This window comes from Leucoraja erinacea, chromosome 2, assembly GCF_028641065.1.
Source record: "Leucoraja erinacea ecotype New England chromosome 2, Leri_hhj_1, whole genome shotgun sequence".
In the NCBI taxonomy this organism is placed as follows: Eukaryota; Metazoa; Chordata; class Chondrichthyes; order Rajiformes; family Rajidae; genus Leucoraja; species Leucoraja erinaceus.
In genome coordinates this window covers 113,079,087-113,103,350 of record NC_073378.1, presented here as the reverse complement: position 1 = coordinate 113,103,350, position 24,264 = coordinate 113,079,087, and the positions used below count along the sequence as shown (strand labels likewise).

At 44.4% G+C, this 24,264-nt stretch overlaps 1 protein-coding gene across 1 annotated transcript; it reads right to left on the bottom strand.

Moving 5' to 3' along the window:
• Positions 1-4,852: 4,852 nt before the first annotated feature.
• Positions 4,853-23,949, bottom strand: LOC129714327 (uncharacterized). The gene is made up of 2 exons (XM_055663870.1): positions 23,610-23,949; positions 4,853-5,822 (listed from the first exon to the last, which is right to left on the bottom strand). The coding sequence occupies exons 1-2, from the start codon at positions 23,845-23,847 to the stop codon at positions 5,224-5,226; spliced, it is 837 nt and encodes a 278-aa protein (XP_055519845.1). The 5' UTR covers positions 23,848-23,949; the 3' UTR covers positions 4,853-5,223.
• Positions 23,950-24,264: the final 315 nt, after the last annotated feature.

Here is a 24,264-nt window from a genome sequence, read left to right as displayed (position 1 = left end):
AAAGCATCCAGCCAACCTGCCTCCACCGCCCTCTGAGGCAGAAAATTCCACAGACTCACCACTCTCTGTGAGAAAATGTATTTCCTCGTCTCCGTTCTAAATGGCATACTCCTTATTCTTTCTGTAAACTGGTTCTGGACTCCCCCAACATCGGGAATATGTTTCCTGCCTCTAGCGTGTCCAAGCCCTTAACAATCTTATATGTTTCAAGAGATCCCCTCTCATCCTTCTAAACTCCAGAATGTACAAGCCCAGCTGCTCCATTCTCTCAGCATATGACAGTCCCACCATCCCGGGAATTAACATTGTAAACCTACGCTGCACTCCCTCAATAGCAAGAATGTCCTTCATCAAATTAGGGGACCAATACTGCACACAATACTGCAGGTGTGGTCTCACCATGTGCCCTAATTTTGCCCACTAATCTCCTATGTGGGACCTTATCAAATGCTTTCTGAAAGTCCAGATACACTACATCCACTGGCTCTCCCTTGTCCATTTTCCGAGTTACATCATCAAAAAATTCCAGAAGATTAGTCGAGCATGATTTCGTGAATCCTTGCCGACTCGGACCGATCCTGTTACTGCTATACAAATGTGCCGTTATTTCATCTTTTATAATTGACTCCAGCATCTTCCCCACCACCCACCACCTCACTTACTTTGACTCTTGACTCTAGTATTACGAAGAATGACTTTAGGCTCCATTCTTTAGAGATACAGTGTCAAAACAGGCCCTTCGGCACATAGAGTCTGCGCCGACCAACGATGATCCCATACAAAAGTTCTGTCCTACACACTTGAGACAATTTACAGAAGCCAATTAATTTAATAAACCTGTACGTCTTTGGAGTGTGGGAGGAAACCGGAGCACTGGGAGAAAACACAGGAAGAACGTACAAACTGCACAGACACCACCTGTGGTCAGATTTGAACCCAGATCTCAGGCGCTGTAAGGTAGTAACTCTACCACTGTGCAGCCCGACTGGAAACAAATAACCTATACTCAGAAGAATGAGAGGTGACCTGAATGTATGATTCCAAGTTTGACACAATAAATGTTGTGACACATTTAGACAGGTACCTGTATAGGACAGGTTTAGAGGGATATGGGCCAAAAGCAGGCAGGTGGGACTAGTGTAGATGGGATATGTTGGTCGCTGTGGGCAAGTTGGGCCAAAGGGCCCACACTGTATGACTGCACATTTACCACCAATTACAAACTGGTGAGAAGGGTGCAGTGCAGGAATAATGAGAGACTGAGGAGCCGAGAGAAAACCCCAAGAGAAAGCGATGCCCGAGCATCTTTTGAATACGGCGGAGATGGGAAAGGTGGGGGGTGACATCACTTGCAGCGTGAGCAGGACAATCGCAGCGCAAGCAGACAGCAGGCAGGCAGATCCATTGTGACGTCATCAGCAAATGCGCCGGTTTATTTTCTAAGTTTAATCGGATTTGTGAACATTTTCATAAATAACTCGAGAAATAAAGGACACCATTTTCAGGTAAGGCGATTTTGGACTCCAGGGAATAAATTTCTATTCGAATATGTGAAAATGTTACCGTTACAGCGCCGTTTTTTTGAGAAGATGTGACGAAACACACACACACAGTTTTATAGTTATATAAAGGACTATTCCTGTCCTTGCAAATGTTCATATCACCCTTATAATTATGCATTATAAACATGCTCTCAGCTGTGTATTCCCGTTGGCTAGCTTTTATGTACCAATCTACCCAAAGTTAAATCCGATGTGAGCAAACATATCTATTAGAGTTTCTCAGTAATATTCCATTGGGATTTAATTTAGAATCTAATTGTTCCGTTTCAGTATATATCTGTATGGCTCATAAGAACTGATCCATTGTTTCCCCAACGGGTTTGCATGAGCGGGGAGAATCTTATGGGAGGAGGGAAACATTAACAATTAACAATTAAAGCTGTGACCCCCTTGTCCTGGACTCGTGACTTGAGGCGTTTTGTTCAGTTTAGTTCAGAGATGCAGTGCCGAAACAGGCCCTCCGAGTCGACGCCAACCAATGATCCCCGCACACTAACACTATCCCCTACACATACTAGGGACAATTTACAATTTTACAAAGCCAATTAACCTACACCTCTATATCTTTGGAGTGTGGGAGGAAACCAGAGCTCCCGGAGAAAAACCATGCAGGCCACGGGGGGAACATACAAACTCCACATAGACAGCACCCGTAGTCAGGATCAAACCCAGGTCCCTGGTGCTGTAAGGCAGCAACTCTACCGCTGCACCACTGTGCCGCGCACTGTGACATAGAATTACTCCAGAAATTTACCAGAATTATGCCTGGATTAGAGGGTTTCAGCTACAGGTAGAGATTGGATAAACTTGGATTGTTTTCGCTGAAACGTCAGAAGTTGAGGGGAGACTTGACACGTATTGATTTAACATAATTTACATTGCTATCCCCGTTTTAAGTGATAACCACTTGGTTTTACATTGTGAAATATAGTGTACTGCACAATACGCTGTCCTGAGCCACCATTTTAATGATTCGCCTGTAGAATAAGCAATGAGCATTATTTTAAGAAACTGAGCAACACTGGAATAATAATAACAATATTATACAAAAACAGTCATATGTGCAAAATCACTTGGACGTTTCAGGTTGGAAGCCTTCTTCCGACTCTAAAGAAGGCTCTGAAGAAGGGTTCCGACCCAAAATGTCACCTATTCTTTTTCTCCCGAGATGCTGCCTGATCCACTGAGTTACGCTAGCACTTTGTGTCCACCTTTGGTTTAAACCAGCATCTGCAGTTCCTTCCTACTACTTGCCCACAATACTGCAACATGACTTTCTGACTGTTTCGCTGAACACCTCTGCTCAGTCCGTCTAACCTACCTGATCTCCCGGTGGCTCAGCACTTTAACTTGCCCTCCCATTACCAATCTGACCTTTCTGTCCTGGGCCTCCTCCATTGTCAGAGTGAGGCCCAATGCAAGTTGGAGGAACAGCACCTCATCTTTCGCTAGGGCAGTTTATACCCCAGCGGTATGAACATTGACTTCTCTAACTTCAGATAGCCCTTGCTTTCTCTCTCCATCCCCTCCCCCTTCCCAGTTCTCCCACTAGGCTTTACTGTCTCCGACTACATTCTATATTTGTCCCGCCCCCTACCCTGATATCAGTCTGAAGAAGGGTCTCGACCTGAAACGTCTCCCATTCCTTCTCTCCAGAGATACTGCCTCACCCGCTGAGTTACCCCAGCATTTTGAGTCTACCTATGACTTTCTGACTCTTGTACTCAATGACCCGATCGATAAAGGCAAGCATACCATACGCCTTCATCACCATTATGTTGCTGTTTCCAAAAGGAGCTATAGACTTTGACCCGTAGATCCCTGTGTAGGAAGAATGGTTCAATCATTCTGAACATCAAGCTGTTAAGAGCCCAGTTATTAACTATAAAGTTAATATTTGAAAATCATTTGGGACTATTTGAACATCCTTTGGAAAGGGGTGGCATGATGGTGCAGTGGTAGAGTTGCTCCCTTACAGCGCAAGGAACCTTGGATCGATCCTGACTACAGATGCAGTCTGTACAGAGATTGTACATTTTCCTCGTGACCGTGTGGGTTTTCTCCAGGAGCTTCATTTTCCTTCCACATTCCAAAGATGTACAGGTTTGCAGGTTAATTGCCTTCAGTTAAAAATAAAAGTAAATTGTCTCTAATATGTAGGGTGTATGGGGTGATCGTGGTCAGCGTGCACGCGATGGGCCGAAAGGCCTGTTTTCATGCTGTATCTCTAAACTAAACTAAACTAAATTGACATGATGAGATCCTGTGGCACAATTTATTGGGCCTGCAGGTTTTAATCCAATCTTCCATAGAACATGGAACTGTACTGCACAGGTACAGACCCTTCAGCCCACAATGTCAGTGCCGAACATGATCCCAAGTCAAACACATTTCCTCTGCCAGCTAGTGATCCATGATGCTCAATTCCCTGTATATTATCTCTACCTAAAAGCTCTTAAACACCACTATTGTATCTCCAATGATTAGTCATGGAGTCATATAGCATGGAAGCAGGCCCATCAGCCTAACATGCCCCATCTACACCGTCCCACCTGCCCACATTTGACCAACACCTTGCCCCAAGAAGGCTCTACAGAGTAGTGCCCACCTGCCCGGAGAGGCAGTTTTGGCCCAGGCATCCCTGGAAACCTATTCAACCTATCTACAGAACGTTTTTCCTTCCATACCTGTAAAAGAAATGTGTGTTATTTTTATAATGTTTGTCTTTTGCACAAAAGTCCGCGAGTACCTGGCTCATTTCACTGCACATCTCGTATGTGTGTGACAACTGACTTCACTTGACCGTATACCCACCACCCTCTGTGTGAAAACATTGCCCCTCAGGCTATTAAATCTTTCCCCATGACCTTAAAATTGCATTACTTGAACATTTCATTTGAACATCTTCACGGTAGCCGTGTGGTTCACATCAATAGGAAGGAAGATAAGCACCTTAATTAACAGAATGTAGAACAGTACAGCACAGTAATAGTCCTTTGACCCAATGTGTGTGCCGAACATGATGCCAAGTTAATCTCTTCTGCCTGCACTACCTGATCCATATCCCTCCACTCCCTGCATATCCATGTGCCTTAATAAAAAAATCTCTTAAATACCACTATCATATCTGTTTCCGCCACCACCCCTGGCGTCTTCCAGACACCCATCACCCTCTGTGAAAAAAAAGCTTGCCCCACACATCTCCTTTAAACTTCCTCCTCTTAAATCCTAGAACGTGTGTCTCACTAAAAGTGGTAGAAAACATAACCGCGAATGATAGAGTTAATTTTTGAACAGCACAACAATTGATATGATTACTTTATTACATCATTTACATAAATTATATTGACTTTAAAATAAAATCTACTGTCAACATTTGAGGGTTTTCAACCTAGCTAACACAAACATCTGATTTATAACGATTTAAGATCAAGGGAAGCGAACTGGCAATGTGCCATCTAACCTAGTACCACTGTAACACCAACTTGGATTTGGTTTACTTGCCAGTCTATATAAGGAGCAGTTTTTTTTTTGTTTTTTTTTTTAAGTTTCTTCCATGAGGTTCTTAAAGAAAAAAATAAAATTCTCAGAGTGGACCAGACACATTTGTGTTTCTGTGGAGCCAGAATTGGAATTGTGGACTGTTGATGCTGGGGATGCCTCAACACTTGTATAAACCAAGACTCTTGGCAGTGGCAGATTTCCTTGGAGTTTTCATGTGTGGGAATGGGTAATAGTCTGCTTTGGTTGCAATTGGAGCTACTCTGGTCACATGGCCAATTTTGCTCGCCCATATGTTTGATCTCTCATTTGGGAATGAAAATCTTTTGTTGATCTGAGGGATGCAGTGATTATGAACGTTGAATGAGTGGAACCTCTTCTCCAGGCCATCAGTTTTCCAGGCCAAATGGGTGCTTGTCTCCCCATTGGGTTTGTTGTGGCTATGAGAGGTTCCACCCTTGCTTGGCAGAATGCTTTTGCTCATCAAAAAGTCTTGGGGTGTTTGGTTATCCGACCCCTTGCCTTTCTGCACCAGACCCATGGCACCTGGGTTCTGAGCCAGCATCACGCGGTGAATATCGAGGTGAGTGCGCCATGGAGTTTCACCACCCTGGATGTGCTCCTTGTTTGGAAAGTCAAGCACAATGCTGTTGACGGGAAGGTCTTCTTCAAACGTCAGTGCTTTTCCCACTGTGCAGTTGACTGACACAGTTTTGATCGGCAGGTCGAAGAATTCTCCTCTTGCTCGTTTATTCTCATCTGTAATTTAAAGAACATTTGAGCCACATTTTCATGCTCTGGTTTTATCTTTATGCAAAACCAATTAGGCGTTAGAAACAAGAAAAAATATATCAGCAGGATGGTGAGACTAAGAACTGCAGATGATGGATAACACACAAAAGGACACAAAATGGTGGAGTAACTCAGCGGGCCATGCAGCATCTCTGGAGAACATGGGCTGGTGACGTTTTGGATCGAGACCTTCTCGGGTCAAGAATCTTCTGCAGTCTGTAGAAGGGTCTCCACCAAAACAGTCACCTATCCGTGTTCCACAGAGGTTCTGTCTGACCTGCTGAGTTACTCCAGCACTTGGTGTCGTTTATTAGTAGGATGAGTCTGAAGAAGGGTCCCAACCCGAAAAGTCAACTCTCCATATCCTCTAGAGATGTGCCTGACCCGCTGAGTTATTCCAGCACTTTGTGTATTAAAAAGATATATAAACCAGCATCTGCAGTTCCTTATGTTGCTCGGTAGATGTTTGTATGAGAATAGCATAAATATTTTTTTTCTACAGACTAAAGCACCAAATACCAATGATACACACCTGCATCAGCACAGGGACCAGGTAAACAGCACAGGAACGGGCCCTTCAGCCCACAATTACCATTCTAAAACGTAATGCTGGGTTAAACTAATCGCCCCCTTCGTTCTCGGTGCTGTCCTCCTTCCCCTCCCCCCGCACCCGCCATTCTCGGCGGCCAAACGCCAAGTAGCTCAGCAGAGGGTCTTCCTCGCTCTCAACTGTCCCCCTGCGCTCTCGACGGTCCACCGCACTAGCGGGTCCCTCCTTGCTCATGGCAGCACTGGTCCCGTCGATGCTGGCACGAATACAGCCAACAGTAAGACTTCCTATCTCACAGCAGTCACAGTCTCATCAGTTTAGTTTGTTTTGGGTTATTATTGCCAAGTGTATCAAGATCCAGTGAAAAGCCTTTGTTTGCATGCTATCCGATTAAATTAGATAATACTACACTGAGCGCAATCAGACCACACACCAGTACAACAGGTCGGACAAGGAGAAAAATACCAGTTTAGTTTAAGTTATTTTTGTTTAAGTTGTCACATTACACTGAGGTGTAGTGAAAAGCTTTTGTTGCGTGCTAACCAGTCAGCGGAAAGACAATATATGATTACAATCGAGCCATCCACAGTGTACAGATGCATGATAAAAGTATCCGCCAGAGTGGGCCAAAGGTCCACCAGAGTAGAGGATATAGTTCTCAGCACTGTAGCATTGCAGTTCCAGAGAAAAAGTACAATGTCTGCAATGAGGTAGTTTGGAAGAATTGGTCTACGCTCCAGCTTATTGGAGAACCATTCAGAAGTTTGATAACAGAGGGGAAGAGGATGTTCAGTGATAAACACAATGGAAAAAAACCCCACATAATTAAAACATTTGCTAATTCGGCTGGAAATCGTTCTAGAGCCATAGTATCATAAAGCAAATAAATGGCTTTTGCCCATCTACACTCCTCCCACATGCCCACATTAGGCCCACATCTTTGAATGTCTTTTGTATTTAAGTGTACCTCATATTCCGTTTGGGCAGCTTGCAACCCAATGGTATGAAACATTGCATTCTCTAATATTAGGTAACCTCTAACAGCCCGCTCTTCCACTTTCTCCCCCAACAGCCCCTCCCCCCCACCCCCCTTTCCCTGGGCACAGTGATAATTAACTGAACTGCGCAAAAAAATTAAAATAATAATTTGACGGGTTGAAGGTTGTGCTTGTCGCTCTTCAGTCGTAACACTTTAAGAAGGGAGATGACTGGATAGGGTGCAGGTGATTTATCATAAAGAGAGGTTTCTGCTGTGTCACAGTGAAGAAGCTGGGATTATTTTTGAATCAAGGAAGGCCCACAAGGCCCACAAGATCAGTATGGAGGTGAGGGGGTGGGGGGTGGGAAGGTAGCTGTTGTCGATAGAGGACGTTCACAGGTTTAAGGTGAAAGGTAATAAGTATGAGAATTTTTTTTTTTAATGCAGTGGCGATATGAATTTTTTAAACGAAGATCTATAGGAGACACTGTCTTAAAAGGTCAGCCAGCATCATCAAGGACCCACACCACCCTGGCCACATGCTCATTTCACTCCTACCTTTGATTAGAAACATAGAACAAAAACATAGAAAAATAGGTGGGGAGATAGATCAACCATGATTGAATGACAGAGTAGACTTGATGGGCTGAATGGCCTAATTCTGCTCCCATCACTTATGACCTCGGGAGACTGAAATTCGTGAGCTCCAGGTTCAGGAATAAGCTTCTGCCAAACAACCATCAGGCTCTTGAACACACCACAATTATACCAACTGTTAACTGTGGGATAGTCTTTGCATGCACTAAGGACTTTTTTTGACAGTAGTATTGAGGTTATTTATTTACTGAGGTTATTAAGTTGAGTATCGAATTTTTGTTTATTATATAATATCGGTTGCATCGTGGCTTGGTTCGGCAACTTGAGAGGAAAAGACTACAAAAAGTAGTAAACACTGCCCAGTCCATCATCGGCTCTGACCTCCCTTTCATCGAGGGGATCTATCACAGTTGCTGCCTCAAAAAGGCTGGCAGTATCATCAAGGACCCACACCATCCTGGCCACACACTCATCTCCCTGCTACCTTCAGGTAGAAGGTACAGGAGCCTGAAGACTGCAACAACCAGGTTCAGGAATAGCTACTTCCCCACAGCCATCGGGCTATTAAACTTGGCTCAGACAAAACACCGAATATCAATAGCCCATTATCTGTTATTTGCACTTTATCAGTTTATTTATTCATGTGTGTATATATTTATATAATGGTATATGGACACACTGATCTGTTTTGTTCTGCCTACTATGTTCTGTTGTGCTGAAGCAAAGCAAGAATTTCATAGTCCTATCAGGGACACATGACATTAAACTCTCTTGAATCTTGAATCTTCTCTGTGCATTGTTATGCCTCTGCAAGTAAGAAATTTATTGTTCTGTTGTCAGTACATAGAGTCATACAACACGCAAACAGGCCCTTTGGTCCAACTTGCCCATGCTGACCAAGATGCCCCATCTGCATAAGTCCCACCTGCCCAGGTGTGGCCCATGTCCTTCTAAATCTTTGCTATCCATGTACTTGTCCAAATGCCATTTAAATATTGTTATAGTACCTGCCTCAACTACTTCCCTTGGCAGCTCATTCCATTTCCCTACCACACTTTGAGTGAATATCAACATATATGACAATTAAACACTCTTGACTTGACTCTTGACAAAATCGGACACATGTATGACTTTGAGGATTAATAACATACAGGGTTAAGAGAAAAGAATGGGATTGAAAGGATAGTTCTTCAGGGAGCCACCATTGACTCGATGGGCTAAATGGCCTCTCCGTGCTGCAATTGTGATTTTATTCCATGGAAAATGGTCGCAGCCTGTCGATTACATCCTGGTAATTAAAATTCCAGCACTGTTCTTGAAAATATATTTTTGTACCTTCTCCAGTGCCTTTACTATCTTTTGTATTTTGGAACCTAGAACAGACCACAATATTCTAAGAGCAAGGACAACATGTCTGTTTCTTGAGTACAATGCTAGTCAATCTATTCATCTCGTTCAAAAGTCCACAGTGTGTGTGAGTGTGTTCCTTTACCCTGCAAAAAAAACTATTGAATGTGCCTTTTTACAATGACCACACGAGTCACACATCATTCTCTTGGCATATCTGGCCATGCCATGTTCCAATAACACCAGAGCACTGCACTTGATCAGAGAGGAACATTTTGTACAGTGAAATGGGCCATTTCAATAACAGACTACAACACAGACCATCATTTCTACCTTTGGAGTAAGTCACCACTCCATACGGTCCACCCTCTCAACCACTTGGGACTGAGAGGGAGCTAGTATTTAATTTTAACTTTTAGATACAAAGTGCAGGAGTAGCTCAATGGATCAGGCAACCTCTCTGGAGAACAGAGATGGGTGCTATTTCGCATCGGGACCCTTCTTCAGACTGATTGTAGCGGGGGAGGGAGCGGTGGGGAGGAGGAAGGAAACTCGAAGAGAGGAGGGACGGGACAAAGTGTGGCAGGTAATAGGCGAACACAGGTGGGGTGGGGGGAGGTTGGCAAATGGTTGGACATGAGAAAAAATGGTATGAGGCAAAAGGATTGACGAATTGCAAATGTAAAGTCAGGAATGGATGAAGAGGGAGGTGGAGGGGAGAGATAAATGCGAGTCCAAGTGGGGCACAGAAGAGGGTGGGGGGGGAGGAATAATGGTAGATGTGGTGAGGAAATGGGGAGGTGTTAGAGGTTACCTAAAATTGGAGAATTCAATGCTCGTACAGCTGGTTTGCAAGCTGCCCACGCGGAATATGAGGTGCTGTTCCTCCATCTTGCATGTGGCCTCACTCTGGCAATGGAGGAGGCCTTTTATATGTGTGCTGTGTGCTTTTGATCTCGATTTCCCGACCAGCTGAGAATTATGCAGCAATATAGACACAAGGAACTGCAGATTCTGAAGATACAGAGTGCCGGAGTAACACAGCAGGTCCCGGCAACATCGCTGGGGAACGTGGATGGGTGACGTTTTGGGGGTTTTTTTGGGTGACGTCCTGGATTAACGTCCTGGATTGTTAATTGCATGTGCATTACACGTTAATTCCATGTACATTACATGTCAATTCCATGTACATTACATGTTAATACCATGTGCATTGTGTGTTGTCCTTGTATAGAACACGTTAATTACATGCATGTTACTTGCTAATTTAATGTGCGCTACATAGTATGCTCACTATCTCAACATTTAATAAACATTTGAACAGCTACATGGATAGGACCGGTTTAGAGGATATTTGGCAAACGCAGGCAGGTGGGACTAGTGTAGATGGTGCATGTTGGTAGGTGTGGGCAAATTGGCCCAAAGGGCCTGTTTCCTCACTGTATGACTCTCCATGACTCTATGTCAATACCATGTGTGTTACATGTCAATTCCATGTGTGTTACATGTGCCTGGGCAATCCCTTCAAGATTCCCAGGACGTGGAGGAGAGTCAAGGAGCACAAGTATACGATTACAGATCTTGAAATATAATCAAATTGCATGCACCATCAGTTGGAGTGCTATGCAAAACCCTTCCCAGTAACATTAAACATTGATGAATAACCACACCCTCTGAATTAAACTTGTGACTTCAAGTTAGAGCCCATTTGCAAATCCTAGAGGTCAAATCCAGCCAGCACTTCTCTTTCATTGTTACACCATCACAAGGAGACACCAAAACAATGGCTTTAATCTGGGTGTTTAATATTGATTCTGCTCTGAAGAAATAATTACACCATCAGTAATTTTTTTCAATGTCAAGCACTTTTAAAAAAAGATTAACTTTACAAAAACACAGTTGTGCTCATCTAAGTGAAGGACATTGGAACCAGGAAATAACCAACAGTGACGATGCTTAAAAAGTATCTCAAAGGTGAAACATTATAGTTACGGGGAATATAGATTTCGTTCTATCGTTCTTTTTACTGACCTCAAAATGTCCCCAGGCACTTTCTGGCTGATGTGGTTATTTTTAAAGTAAAGCCTGAAAATTTTTGTGAATACTCGGAGAGTTAGCAAGCATTTGATCCGTATGCTCCAAAGATACTTCAAATATGAAACACTGCATTCGCTGGGAATGTAGACCTAGTTCTGTAGTTTAATAACCCAGAAAATCCCATCACTGTTTTATTTTAACAGTGCAAACTGAAAATGCTGGGAATTTTCAGAATGTTAGCAACCAATTGATATGTTCGCCTTTATTGGTCAGGACATTGAATATAAGAGTCAGGAGATCCATATGCAGCTCTATAAGACCTTGCTTGCGCTGCAGTTCTGCTTGCCCCAGCACCAGGACGTTTGTGGAGGCTTTGGAGGGGGTGCGCAAGATGCTTACCGCAATGCTGCCTGGATTAGGTGATATTAGCCACAGGAAGTTGGGCAAACGGAGATTGTTTTGAATGCTGAAAGTTGATGGTGACTTTTAAACTTTTCCACTTTAGACTTTAGGGATACAACGCAGAAACAGGCCATTCGGCCACTGGGTCCGACCAGCTATCATCTCACACACTAACACTATCGTACACACTAGTGACAATTAACTATTTTTACCAAATCCAATTAACCTAGAAACCTGCTGGAAACCGAAGATAGACACAAAAAGTTGGAGTAAGAATAGATGATGTCACCTATTCCTTTTCTGCAGAGAAGCTGTCTGACCTGCTCAGTTACTCCAGCTTTTTGTGTCTAACCTAGAAACCTGTACGTCTTTGGAGTGTGGGAGGAAACCAGAGCACCCAGAGAAAACCCACGCAGGTCACCGGGAGAACGTACAAACTCTGTACAGACAGCACCCGTGGTCAGGATTGAATCCAGGTCTGTAAGGCAGTAACTCTACCGCTGCGCTACAGTGCCTGAAGGAAATATTAGTGGCATAAATAGAGTGGACAGTCAGAACCTCTTTTACCCCGGTTGGAAATGTAAAAGACGAGAGTGCATAGTTTTAAAGTGAGAGTTTTAGTTTTAAACTGCTTTACTACATCACTCTTCTACATAAGGTAATTGTGAAGGAAGGAACTGCAGATGATGCTGCCTGGCCCACTGAGTTACTCCAGCTTTTTGTGTCTATTGAGTGTTTTATGTTCACTCCAAAGTGAACTGAAAAAACAACCTAAAGTCATAGTGTTAAACTAGACCAAGTGCAGACCCGTTGGGTCTGTTCCCCCAACGTGTGGTTGTGGGGGGGGGAGGCGGCATGCAGCGTCACACACATACTACCCCCCCACTCATGGTAATGGAGGGGAGGAGGGGGAGAGAGAGAGAGAGAGAGAGAGGGAGGAGAGAGGGGGGGGGAGAGAGGGGGGGGGGGGAGGGGGGGGGGGGGGGGGGGGGGGGGAGAGAGGGGGGGGGGAGGGGGGGGGGGGAGGGGGGGGGGGGGGGGGGGGGGGGGGGGGGGGGGGGGGGGAGGGGGGGGGAGAGAGGGGGGGAGAGAGGATGGAGAGAGGGGGGAGAGAGAGGGAGAGGGGGGAGAGGAGGGGGGGGTGAGTGCCTTTTTACTTCAACCCAAACCCAAACAACTATTTGCAGGCAGTGCTTTTTTACCTCTAAACATATTTTCTTTTTCAAACCAAATTAAGGGTACTCACAGTGCTGTAGACATTTGTCAGTGTCATTCAAAGCTCTGATTGAGGCACACCACTTGCAGAGACTGATTGAGGCACACCACTTGCAGAGACTGATTGAGGCACACCACTTCCTGGTTTTATAGTCGCTCCCCCTCCCTCCAGCAGGGGCAGCAGAGAGAATGGGGAATGTTGTAAAAACATTAATATCTCTGTCAATTTTCATCGACGGGAAAAATCCTCGGCACACACGCGGCGGAGGGGGGCTCTGAGCGAGGTGGCCAAAAATGACGGCCGTAGGTGGCGGCGTACTCTGGGAAACCGCAGCACAGAAAGCCGAAACCGGTCAAGAACAGAGTTTTAGTAATATAGAAGATGGCATGGAAACAGACCCTTAGGCCCAATCCGTCAAGTTCGACCAAGATGTCCCATCTGAGCTAGTCCTGTTTGCCTGCGTTTGATCTATATCCCTCGAAACCATTCCTAACCATGTTCCTGTCGAAGAGTCTTTTAAATACTGTGTAGTATCTGCCTCAACTACTTCCTCCAGCAGCTTGTTCCATACAGCCACAACACTCTGAGTGAAAACGTTGCCCCTCAGGTTCCTCCTATATCTGAGATAGACACAAAATGTTGGAGTAATTCAGCGGGACAGGCAGGATTTCTGGAGAGAAGGAATGGGTGACTTTTCAGGTCGAGACCCTTCTTCAGACGAAGAAGACCAGAAACATCACCCATCCTTTTCTCTAGAGATGCTGCCTGTCCCACTGAGTTCCTCCAGCATTTTGTGTCTATCTTTGGCATAAACCAGCATCTGCTGTTCCTTCGTATTATATCTCTCCCCTCTCATCTTAAAGTTATGTTCTCTGGTTCCTGATTCTCCTGCCCCGGGTGCCCGCGTTTCTTAACCGGGGTTTCCACGGAACGCTGAGGCTCCGCGAGAGGTCGCTAGGGATTCCGAGAGAAACAGTGATGAATAGGCTAATCATATGTAAATGCATTTGTGAGTCATTTTTGTGTTTGATTTCATATTCATAATTTTATTATACATGTATTATTATTGTCCAGGACAAGGGGTCACAGCTTAAGGATAAGGGGGAAATCCTTTAAAACCGAGATGAGAAGAACTTTTTTCACACAGAGAGTGGTGAATCTCTGGAACTCTCTGCCACAGAGGGTCGTCGAGGCCAGTTCATTGGCTATATTTAAGAGGGAGTTAGATGTGGCCCTTGTGGCCAAGGGGATCAGAGGGTATGGAGAGAAGGCAGGTACGGGATACTGAGTTGGATGATCAGCCATGATCATATTGAATGGCGGTGCAGGCTCAAAGGGCCGAATGGCCTACTCCTGCACCTAATTTCTATGTTTCTATGTACGGCATATTCTTGGAAAATTCTTGGGTATTATAATAAAGTCTTCAACCTGTTATGTCATTTAAAAGTATAATAATCACAGGGGATATTTTAGTGACGTCTATACAACGCCAGTGTGAGACGGCCTTTAGTGGTCAGTGGACAGGAGCTGTATGTGACGGATTTGTGTATCATCAAGTGACTCACTCGAGTATAGTTATTGCCTGTTTGTGTCTGTTTATATGTGTTATTTATGATGTTGGTTATTTATTATGTTTATTTTTGCGTTTACAGATATGGTTGATTTTTTGTGTGAATGAAAACCTCCTTATGAGGTCCCTGGAACAAGCAGTTTGATTTCAGTTTTTTTTTGCAGTGTCAGTAAACCTGAGAAAAACGTGTTATTTTTTGCTTAAACCAGTTATTAGAAAAATATATTATGTTTGCCTTATGAACTTTAAGTTTATGAAAGAGAAAGAAAGAGATTAATAAAGATATATAATAGTGTTTATGTAAGGGTTCCCTAAGACATATTTCAAGGGTAAAAAGGTTGAGAAATGCATAAAAAAACCCTCTGTGCAAGCACGACATGGAAACAACATGGAATGGCATTTCCAAGCAATTCTTGAATGGATGTTGCAAGATGTCAAGAAACGGAAATAAATTGGCACTATTGACTTGTTTCTCTTATTTCTCTCTTTCTCCCCTTCTACTTACATTCATTCCTCTCGCTTCACAGTTCACAATTCTTCAATCCTGTTTGACACTTTCTGTCTTTTCATCTCGGACCTTTGTCCAGCCATTTGCCTATCAAATAACCCTCTTCATCTTGATGTGGCACAGTGGCGCAGCGGTGGAGTGGCTGCCTTACAGCGCCAGAGACCCGAGTTTGATCCTGACTACGGGTGCTTTCTGTATGGAGTTTGTACATTCTCCATGTGACCCCATGGGATTTCTCTAGGTGCTCTGGTTTCCTCTCACATTCCAAAGAGCTTTGTAGGTTATTTGGCTTCTGTAAAAATTGGCCCTAGTGTGTAGGATAGGATGTGCATGGATGGTTGTTGGTCAGCGTGGGCTTGGTGGGCAGAAAGGCGTGTTTCCATGCTGTATCTCTAAACTAAACTAAACAAAACAAAACATGTGTGGGACTATTGCCTGCCAGGCTTTGTCCTACCCTACCCTCTCTTCCACCTTTCCCCCCTCCCCCACAATGAAGAAGGGTCGCCACCTGAAACATCACCATCCATGTTCTCCAGGGATACTGCCTGACCCCGAATTGTCTGTGGAATTTGTCTGTGGAATTCTCTGCCTCAGAGGGCGGTGGAGGCAGGTTCTCTGGATGCTTTCAAGAGAGAGCTAGATAGGGCTCTTAACAATAGCGGAGTCAGGGGATATGGGGAGAAGGCAAGAACGGGGTACTGATTGGGGATGATCAGCCATGATCACATTGAATGGCAGTGTTGGCTCGAAGGGCCGAATGGCCTACTCCTACACCTATTGTCTATTGTCGATTGACCCACTGAGTTACTCTAACACTCTGTGTCTCTCTCAACCTAATTGTAAGAGTTTTATTAACATTCATTTGCATTTTCATGTTTTTCTTTCAAATCTCCTTGCATGGAGATTTTGGCCTCCCCACCCTCCCTTGTGGAATAGAAAACACATTTTGGGCTTGGGATTTACACTGTGAAAACCAGTTTAAGAGGGCTTTTCCCAGTCATCTGAATTTCCAAATGTAAAGATAGCTAAAGTGTAAGCAAGTTAATCTTTGATGTGTTTGTACAGCCTGAGAGCTCAGAAGACCAGCTGTTATTCGGGATATATTGTCTATCAGTTGTCTAACCTACCAACTGTCTCCATGCCAACTAGTAAAAGTAGACCTTTCTGGCAGCCAAGTGTCTGGACACTGAATTAAGATGGATTCTGACTCGTGTCTGTGTCTGCAACAACCTTTATAATGGTTATTTGGAGTACTACATGCAGTTCTGGTCGCCCCATTACAGGAAGGATGGGGAGGCTTTGGAGAGGGTGCAGAGGGGGATTTGCAAGGATGCTGCCCGGATTAGGGGATATTATCTACAATGAGATGTTGGAAATATTTGGATTGTTTTCTCTGGAACAACAGGGGTTGAGAGGAGACCTGATAGATAAACATAAAATTATGAAATGCGTAGATAGGGTAGACAGTCAGAACCTTTTTCCCAGGATGGAAATATCAAACGCTAGAGGGCACTAAGGTGATAGGGGCAATGTTTAACGGAGATGTGTGAGGCAAGTTTTTTACACAGAGGGTGGTAAGTGCTTGGGTGGTGGTTGAGGCAGATACGATAGGGGGATTTAGGAGGCATTTGAATAGGCACGTGGATACACAGCGGTACAGTGGTGCAACGGTAGAGTTGATGTCTTACCTGTTTTATCCTGACCACGGGTGCTGTCTGTATGGAGTTTGTATGTTCTCCCCGTGGCTGCATGGGTTTTCTCCAGGTGTTCTGGTTCCCCCCCACACTCCAAAAATGTACAGGCTTGTTAATTGGCTTTTGGTAAAATTGTAAATTGACCCTAGTGTGTAGGATAATGTTAGCGTAGAGACTGATCGCTGGCCGACGCAGATGCAGAAAGGCCTATTTCCGCACTGTATCTCTCGTCTAAAGATATGCAGGGAATAGAGGACTATGGATTTTGTACAGGTGTATGAGTTGGACTCAAGTGCTGGAGTAACTCAGCGGGTCAGGCAGCATCTCTGGATAAAAAGAATGGGAGGCGTTTCGGGTCAGGACCCATCTTCAGACTAAAAGTGCTTCAGTCTGAAGAAGGGTCCCGATCCGAAACGTCACCCATCCTTTATCTCCAGAGATGCTGCCTGATTCACTCAGTTACTCCAGCATTTTGTGTCTATTGTCGGTAATATGCAGCATCTGCAGTGGGCCGAAGGGCCTGATTCCGTGCTGTACTGTTCTATGCTCTATGTTCTTTGGTAGAACCTTCACCACATGGACTGCTGCAGTTCAGGAAGGAGGTTCACCGCTAACCTTTCAAGGGCAATTGTTGCTGGTTTTGCCAATGTTGCACATGTTCCATGCATATAGCAAGCAAATGAATTAGAGAGGGCATTATCGAGCTTGCAACACTCACCCATAGTGAGGTAAGGAAAGCTGGGGATAAGCAAGAGGTCGCAGTAGGAGGAAATCCTGGGAACGTTGCAGAACTTTTGAGGTTTTTGAGAAATAAAGTAATGAAATAGGTGAAAATTTAAAAATTGTGACCTTGCCCCAAAGTAGTGCTTAAAACCTCAATGCAAGAATGATCACTGCGGTGAAATGTTAATCTGATCCCAAGGTGATCAAATGTAGGAGAGTTACCCAGTGGCTAGAGTTACCCACCCACTTCTTTCCTCAGTGCATGCAGGAGAATGGCTGAGTAAGATTTTGGGGGAGAAACTCAGCGGGTGAGGCAGCATCTATGGAGAAAAGGAATAGGCAACGTTTCGGGTCGAGACCCTTCTTCTGAAACGTTGCCTATTCCTTTTCTCCATAGATGCCACCTCCAGTTTAAATTCCATTTGGAACATTTTGGAGGACCAAGAAACCTAGAACCAAGATGCTGCTTCACCCGCTGAGTTTCTCGAGCATTTTAGTCTACCTTCGATTTTTCCAGCAACTGCAGTTCTTTCTTAAACAATACTCTGGGGGAGGTTTGCCACAGGCCATAGAATTGTCAATGACCTCAAGTGTATGGAGTTTGGGGTGCTACCCAAGACTACACCAAAATAGTCGAGAATGGATTCACGAATGCATCATGGTTGACGGAGCTCGTTTGTTAGTTGACGTAAATCAATAGTTCTGCTTTCCACCTGTTCTAGATTAAGATCCAGCCCTTAGGTACTGAGCTTTTCTTGGAAAACCCAAATGAAAGACAAAGGGCCTTTGTACAAAAAATTGGAAGTCAGTGGAACTGGAGGTAATATAAACCGTGTAGGAAACGGAAATAATCTTAAGGTATCTTTTTGATCAAGAGGGAACATTTTCATGATCGTACATTGTTTTTACAAAATTTTCCTCAATTTTCTCTCTATTTTCACTCCTTACAGATTCCAACTAATTTGAAAGTTTAGATAGGTACAAAATGCTGGGGTTACTCAGTGGGTCAGGCAGCATCTTTGGAGAACATGGATAGGTTATGTTTTTGGTTGGAATCCTTCTTCAGACTGATTGTGGCGGGGTAGAAAGCTGGAAGAGAGATGGGGCAGGACAAAATCTGGTGAGAGATAGGTGGATACCGGTGAGGAAGCTTTTGATTGGTAGATGCGTGAAAGGCGTCGTAGATCTTTGGGATGTGGGAGGAAAGTGGAGAACCCGGAGGGCTTACTGTTGTATAACACAGCACCAAACTAAAATAGGGGACCACCTCGACTTTGTCCCACCCCACCTCTCTCCCCACCCCCCCCCCACTGCAATCAGTCTGAAGAACGGTCCCAACCCGAAACGTCACCTATCCATGTTCTCCAGAGGTGCTGCCTGACCCGCTGAGGTACTCCAGCGCTTTGTGTCTTTTTTTTTGTAAACCAGCATCTGCAGGTACATGGAGGTTCCTGGCACTGCTGTCTGATCTACCCAGAAACAGCTAAGCTCAGGGCAGCTCTCAGGGTACCACAGTTGGTCTCGGTACTCCCAGGTTAGAGAGAGGAGGAAACCTCTGTGAATTTTTACACCTAATCAATGCTCATTGACTCTGTTGGGTGGGTGTGGATGCAGAGATGACTGAGGTTGTGACGCCAACGTTTCCCATAAGTTAATTAGCATGATAAGCCCATTTTGAATTTACCACCAGGTTCTTGTATATGACACAACATTAACCCCAGCAACTACCAATTTCTATGGAGTTTTAAAGTGGCTCCGTGGTGCAATGGCAGAGTTGCTGCCTTACAGCGGCAGAGACCTGGGTTCGCTCCTGACTGTGGGTGCTGTCTGTACGGAGTTTGTATGTTCTCCCTGTGAACGTGTGGGTTTTCTCTGGGTGCTGCTGTTTCCTCTCACATTCCAAAGACGTACAGGTTTGTAAGTTATTTGACTTTGGTAAGTTGTAAAATAGTCCCTAGTGTGTGTAGGTTAGTGTACGGGTTCTCGCTGGTCAGCACAAGCTCAGTGGGCTGAAGGGCCTGGTTCTGCACTGTATCTCTAAAGTGTAAAGTCTGGTTGCACTGTGAATTTTGTTTTATTTTGCAATCGCAATACGGTTATTAGTTTATGAATGTTTTTTATAATTTTATTTATTTGTTGTGCTGTTGTGTCCAATATACTTGTGTAGCTGCAGCAAGTAAGAATTTCATTGTTCCTTTGTCGGTACATATGACAACTTCACATTCTTGACTTGACTCTTGACATTCGGGACTGTTCCCAGACTGTTATTATTTTTGGATTTCTACTTGAACATGAAGCACAATCTTCAGGGTCATAGCGGAGCAAAACTGCTGAATGTCTCGAATTTTCTTCAAGCTTATATTCATTGCAAGACATTCAGACATTTACAGACCATTCTGTCTGCATCATGCAATCTCTGTCTGGATAAATGCACAGAATGTTTGACCCAGGGTTGGGGAATCAAGAACTAGAGGGAATAGGTTTAAGGTGAGAGGGGAAAGATTTAATTGGAATCCAAGAGGTGATTTTTTTTTCTCTCAGAGGGTGATGGGTATATGGAACACGCAGCCAGAGGAAGTAGTTGAGGCAGGTACTATAAAAGCATTTAAAAGACACTTGGACAGATACATGGGGAGGAATGGTTTAGACGGATATGGATCAAATCCAGGCAACTGGGACTAGCTGAGATGGGGCATCTTGGTCGGCATGGACGAGTTGGGCCGAAGAGCATTTGTGACTGTATGACTCTAATCCTTTACATTGTTTGGGAAGAGAAACAGAGGGCACAGTTGAGACTCGATTGTTCCTCAAAGGCACTTCCTTCCAGTGGACAACAGACAGATATAGTTCAACGGTTATTTATTATCGCTTGAAGTACAGTGAAATTCTTTTTTTGCATACACTTCGATAAAGTGTTGCCATACGTACGCTCAATTCCCAATTGGTACAAAGTACGTAGAAATAGTCCACTGAGACAAGAGTCGCCAGGTTTGTGATGGGTGTACCTGTCATTAATGTAATGCCAGAGCCGCTGGGCCTGTGACGGGTGTACCTGTCATTAACAATGTAATTGGCACAAGTACTATAGACATTCGGAATATTTTGGAATATCACTATTTTTTTTGCCTTGTTAAACATGAAAATAGTTTCTCTCTACTTTCAGCTGAAAAGCTAAGCGACTTTATTCAGTGAAGGGTCATGTACCAGAAACATTGTGCCATTATAGAGGTAGTGAGTCACACAACACAGAAAAGGCCATTTGGAGCATCAGGTACTGATCTACACTGATCGTATTTATCAGCACTTGGTCTGATTGTATTTATCAGCACTTGGTCTACAGCCTTCTAATTCTTCGTGATTCATCCAGAGAATTCTGGATACTTCTCAAATATAGTGAGAGTCTCTGTCTCCACACCCCCTTCATGCAGTGCCTTCCATATTATAACCATCCTCTGGGAAATAAAAAGCCCTCCTCAGTTTCAGTTTCCTCCCACGTGCTAAAGACGTGCGTGAATGTCTGTAAATTGCCCCTAATGTGCAGCAGGTGCACGCAAAAGTGAGATAGCATAGAACTATCCCAATTAGTCTGACCCAAAATGTCACCTATCCATGTTCTCCAGGGATGCTGCCTGACTGGCTGAGTTACTCCAGCACTTTGCCTTTATCATTGATATAAATCAGCGTCTGCTGTTCCTTGTTACAACATAGAAATAGTTTTGAACTGGTGATCGATGATAGGCATGGACTCGATAGGCCTAATGGCCTGTTTTCCCGCTGTATCTTTCAATCAATCAATCAATGATCTCCGAACCTCTCACCCTAAACCTGTAAGGTCTAATTTTAGACATCTCTGCTCTGGGAAAAGATTTCTACTCTCCACTTAATCTATGTATCTCATAATTTCCCACATATCCATCAGGTTGTGTATCCCTCAACCTCCTTCAGCCCAAGCCTTTGGATCAGGCAGAGATGTTCCCTGCCCTGATCAGCATCTCAAGGATACTTTTTTTTTAAATTCTGCCGCTCACAAACTGTTGCTCCTCTCTCCACCTGTTGTCTTGAGGATGGGATGTGGCTCTGTATTTCATTTATATTCTCTTCAGCAACCTTGCCCTCACCTTGATAGAGTAAATAGGCGGGAACTGTGTTTGATCCTGACTATGGGTGCTGTCTGTACAAAGTCTGTACGTTCTCTTTATCGCACCGTGGGTTTTCCCTGGATGCTCCGGTTTCCTCCCACATCCCAAAGATGTGCAGGTTTGTGGGTTAATTGGCTTTGGTAAATTGTAATTGTCATTAATTAGTAGGATAGAACTAGTTTACGGGTGATCATGGCTGGCATGGGCTCGGTGGGCCGAAGGGCCTGTTTCCACGCTGTATCTTTAAACTCTTCCAGTGTCAGATTACCAGTGTCATAACTCAAGGAATAAAGATATAAGCCAACTGGCAAATGACCACAAAGGAATATTTTATTTGCGCATGTTATAATCTGATGCGCATTTCCTGAAAGAGTGGGGGATCAGATTCAATAAGATAAAATCTGGAATTGAATAAGTAAGATATATAAGAGCAAGGATAGGTCATTCTGACCCTTAAACCAGTCTCGATTGTCAATAATATCATGGTTGAGGCCAAAGAAACTGCAGATGCTGGAATCTGGAGTAAAGCACATAGTGCTGGAGTAACTCAGTGGGTTAGGCAGCATCTATAGAGATAGATACAAAATGCTGGAGTAACTCGGCGGGTAAGGTAGCATCTCCGAAGAAAAGGGACAGGTGACATTTTGGGTCAAACTCTTCATCAGACAGATCGAGAAGGCCATATTTCAAGGATAAGCCAAGTTTGATCCAAAGGAGAAATGTAGGCGTTGGTTATATTAAATGGTCTTGTCTACACGTTAAAAGGATTGAGAATGTCAAAGATTCAGTTATCAAGGAGAACTGAATGGGTGAGCCTTAACTCTGAAGAAATGCTCCCCAATACTGTGAAGGTTACACAAAAAAGCTGGAGAAACTCAGCGGGTGCAGCAGCATCTATGGAGCGAAGGAAATAGGCAACGTTTCGGGCCAAAACCCTTCTTCAGACTGTGAAGGTTGACAGTTTATTAACAGTTAACAAAGAAAGGCATCTCTGGAGAACATGGACAGGTCACATTTCAGGTCGGGACCCTTCTTCAGACTCCAGGGATGTTCTGTGAGATCTTCTCGCACTGCTCCCCCCACCCCTGCTCTGTGATTCCTGATGCTTTCCTGCTCTTTGACCATGTTGTGCCTATCAGCCCCCTCCCCTCACTTGTACCCACCTATCACTCGCCAGGCGTTGTCCTGTCCCTCCCAGCTTTCTCCATCCCCCTCTCCATCATAATCAGCTTGAAGGATGGTCCCGACCTGAAACATTGACTATCCATGTTCTTCAGAGACACCGCTGACTCGCTGAGTTACTCCAGCACTTTGTGTTTATCTTCAGTATATACCAGCATCTGCAGTTCCTTTCTAGTATACCCTATCCATGTACCTGTCAATATGTTTGTTAAACGTTATGATACCTGCCTCAATTACCTCATACACCCTTTGTGTAAAAAGTTGCCCCTCGGGTTCCTATCTGTCCCTCCCACCCTACCCCCACCTCACCTTAAACCTATGTCCACTGGTTCTAGATTCTCCTACTCTGGGTAAAATAAAAGACTCTGCATTTACCCCATCTATTCCTCTCGTTGTCTTATAAATCACTATAACATCACCACTGTAATATAGAACCATAAGACACAATTAACTACAATTCATCCTCCACGTTGGATTCATTAGCATTTTAGACACCCGCCCAGAATACTCTGTGCACAGTTCCTTGTGTCTTGAAAAAAAAAAGAAACTTTGGTTGTGGAAAAGAACATTTCGATGGGGGAAATCACCTTTCTGTGCAATATGGTCGGACTGCCCTGACTTAGGCGAAAGGATCTATCAGTCTAACAATTAAAAAAAAGCGAGTTACAACGAGCCAGCGAGTTAAAACCACGCCACATCGCCTGGGCAGGATGTTGTTCTGGGACACAAGAGTGTGCGGATTGCTGGAAACTTGAGCAGAACACAAACCCTAAGAAACGTTGGACACGTCCGCATAAGTCCGCTGCTCACCTGGTCTGAAGACAACCTGGGTCTGTTGCCGCTGTCTCTGCCTCATGGAGTGATACTGCTCTTCAAGCTGGTTAATGTCCATCAGCACAGAGCTATCCCTCAACCTGCTTCTCCTCCAATATTTACCTGCGGCGTGGCCACGCCCGTCACATCCGTGAGTCAGACAGACTTCAGAGCGATCCGTCTGCGGCTCCCAACATATGCATTTTAAGTTTGGGCAGCAGTGAGACAAGAACATCCTGGGGAGTTGGAAGTTAACAAAAAACACGCGGAGGCCACATCGAGAGAGTCCACACACACTGCTCCCCTCCCCTTGACTGAATGGAGAGAGCTCTCATACACCTCACCCGAATGTAAACCGGCCTCGCGAACCCGGCCAGTGCCTTCTTGTGTACTCAGGGAACACGTTACATAGTTTACTTTTGAAAAAAAAAAGATGAACCGATGCCAAATCAGCTGGGAACGGGGGAGAGGGGGGAGAGAGGAGGGGTGGGAGAGGGGGGGAGAGGTAGGAAGGAAATTAATCCATTCGGTTCGATTCATGTGTGTCTGTGTGTGGTGTATGCAACATGTTATAAAGCGAAGCTTGCACCTCCTGAGACGCCGGGTGGCTCGCTGAGTTATTCTAGCACTTTGTGTAATCTGAAGCAAGGTC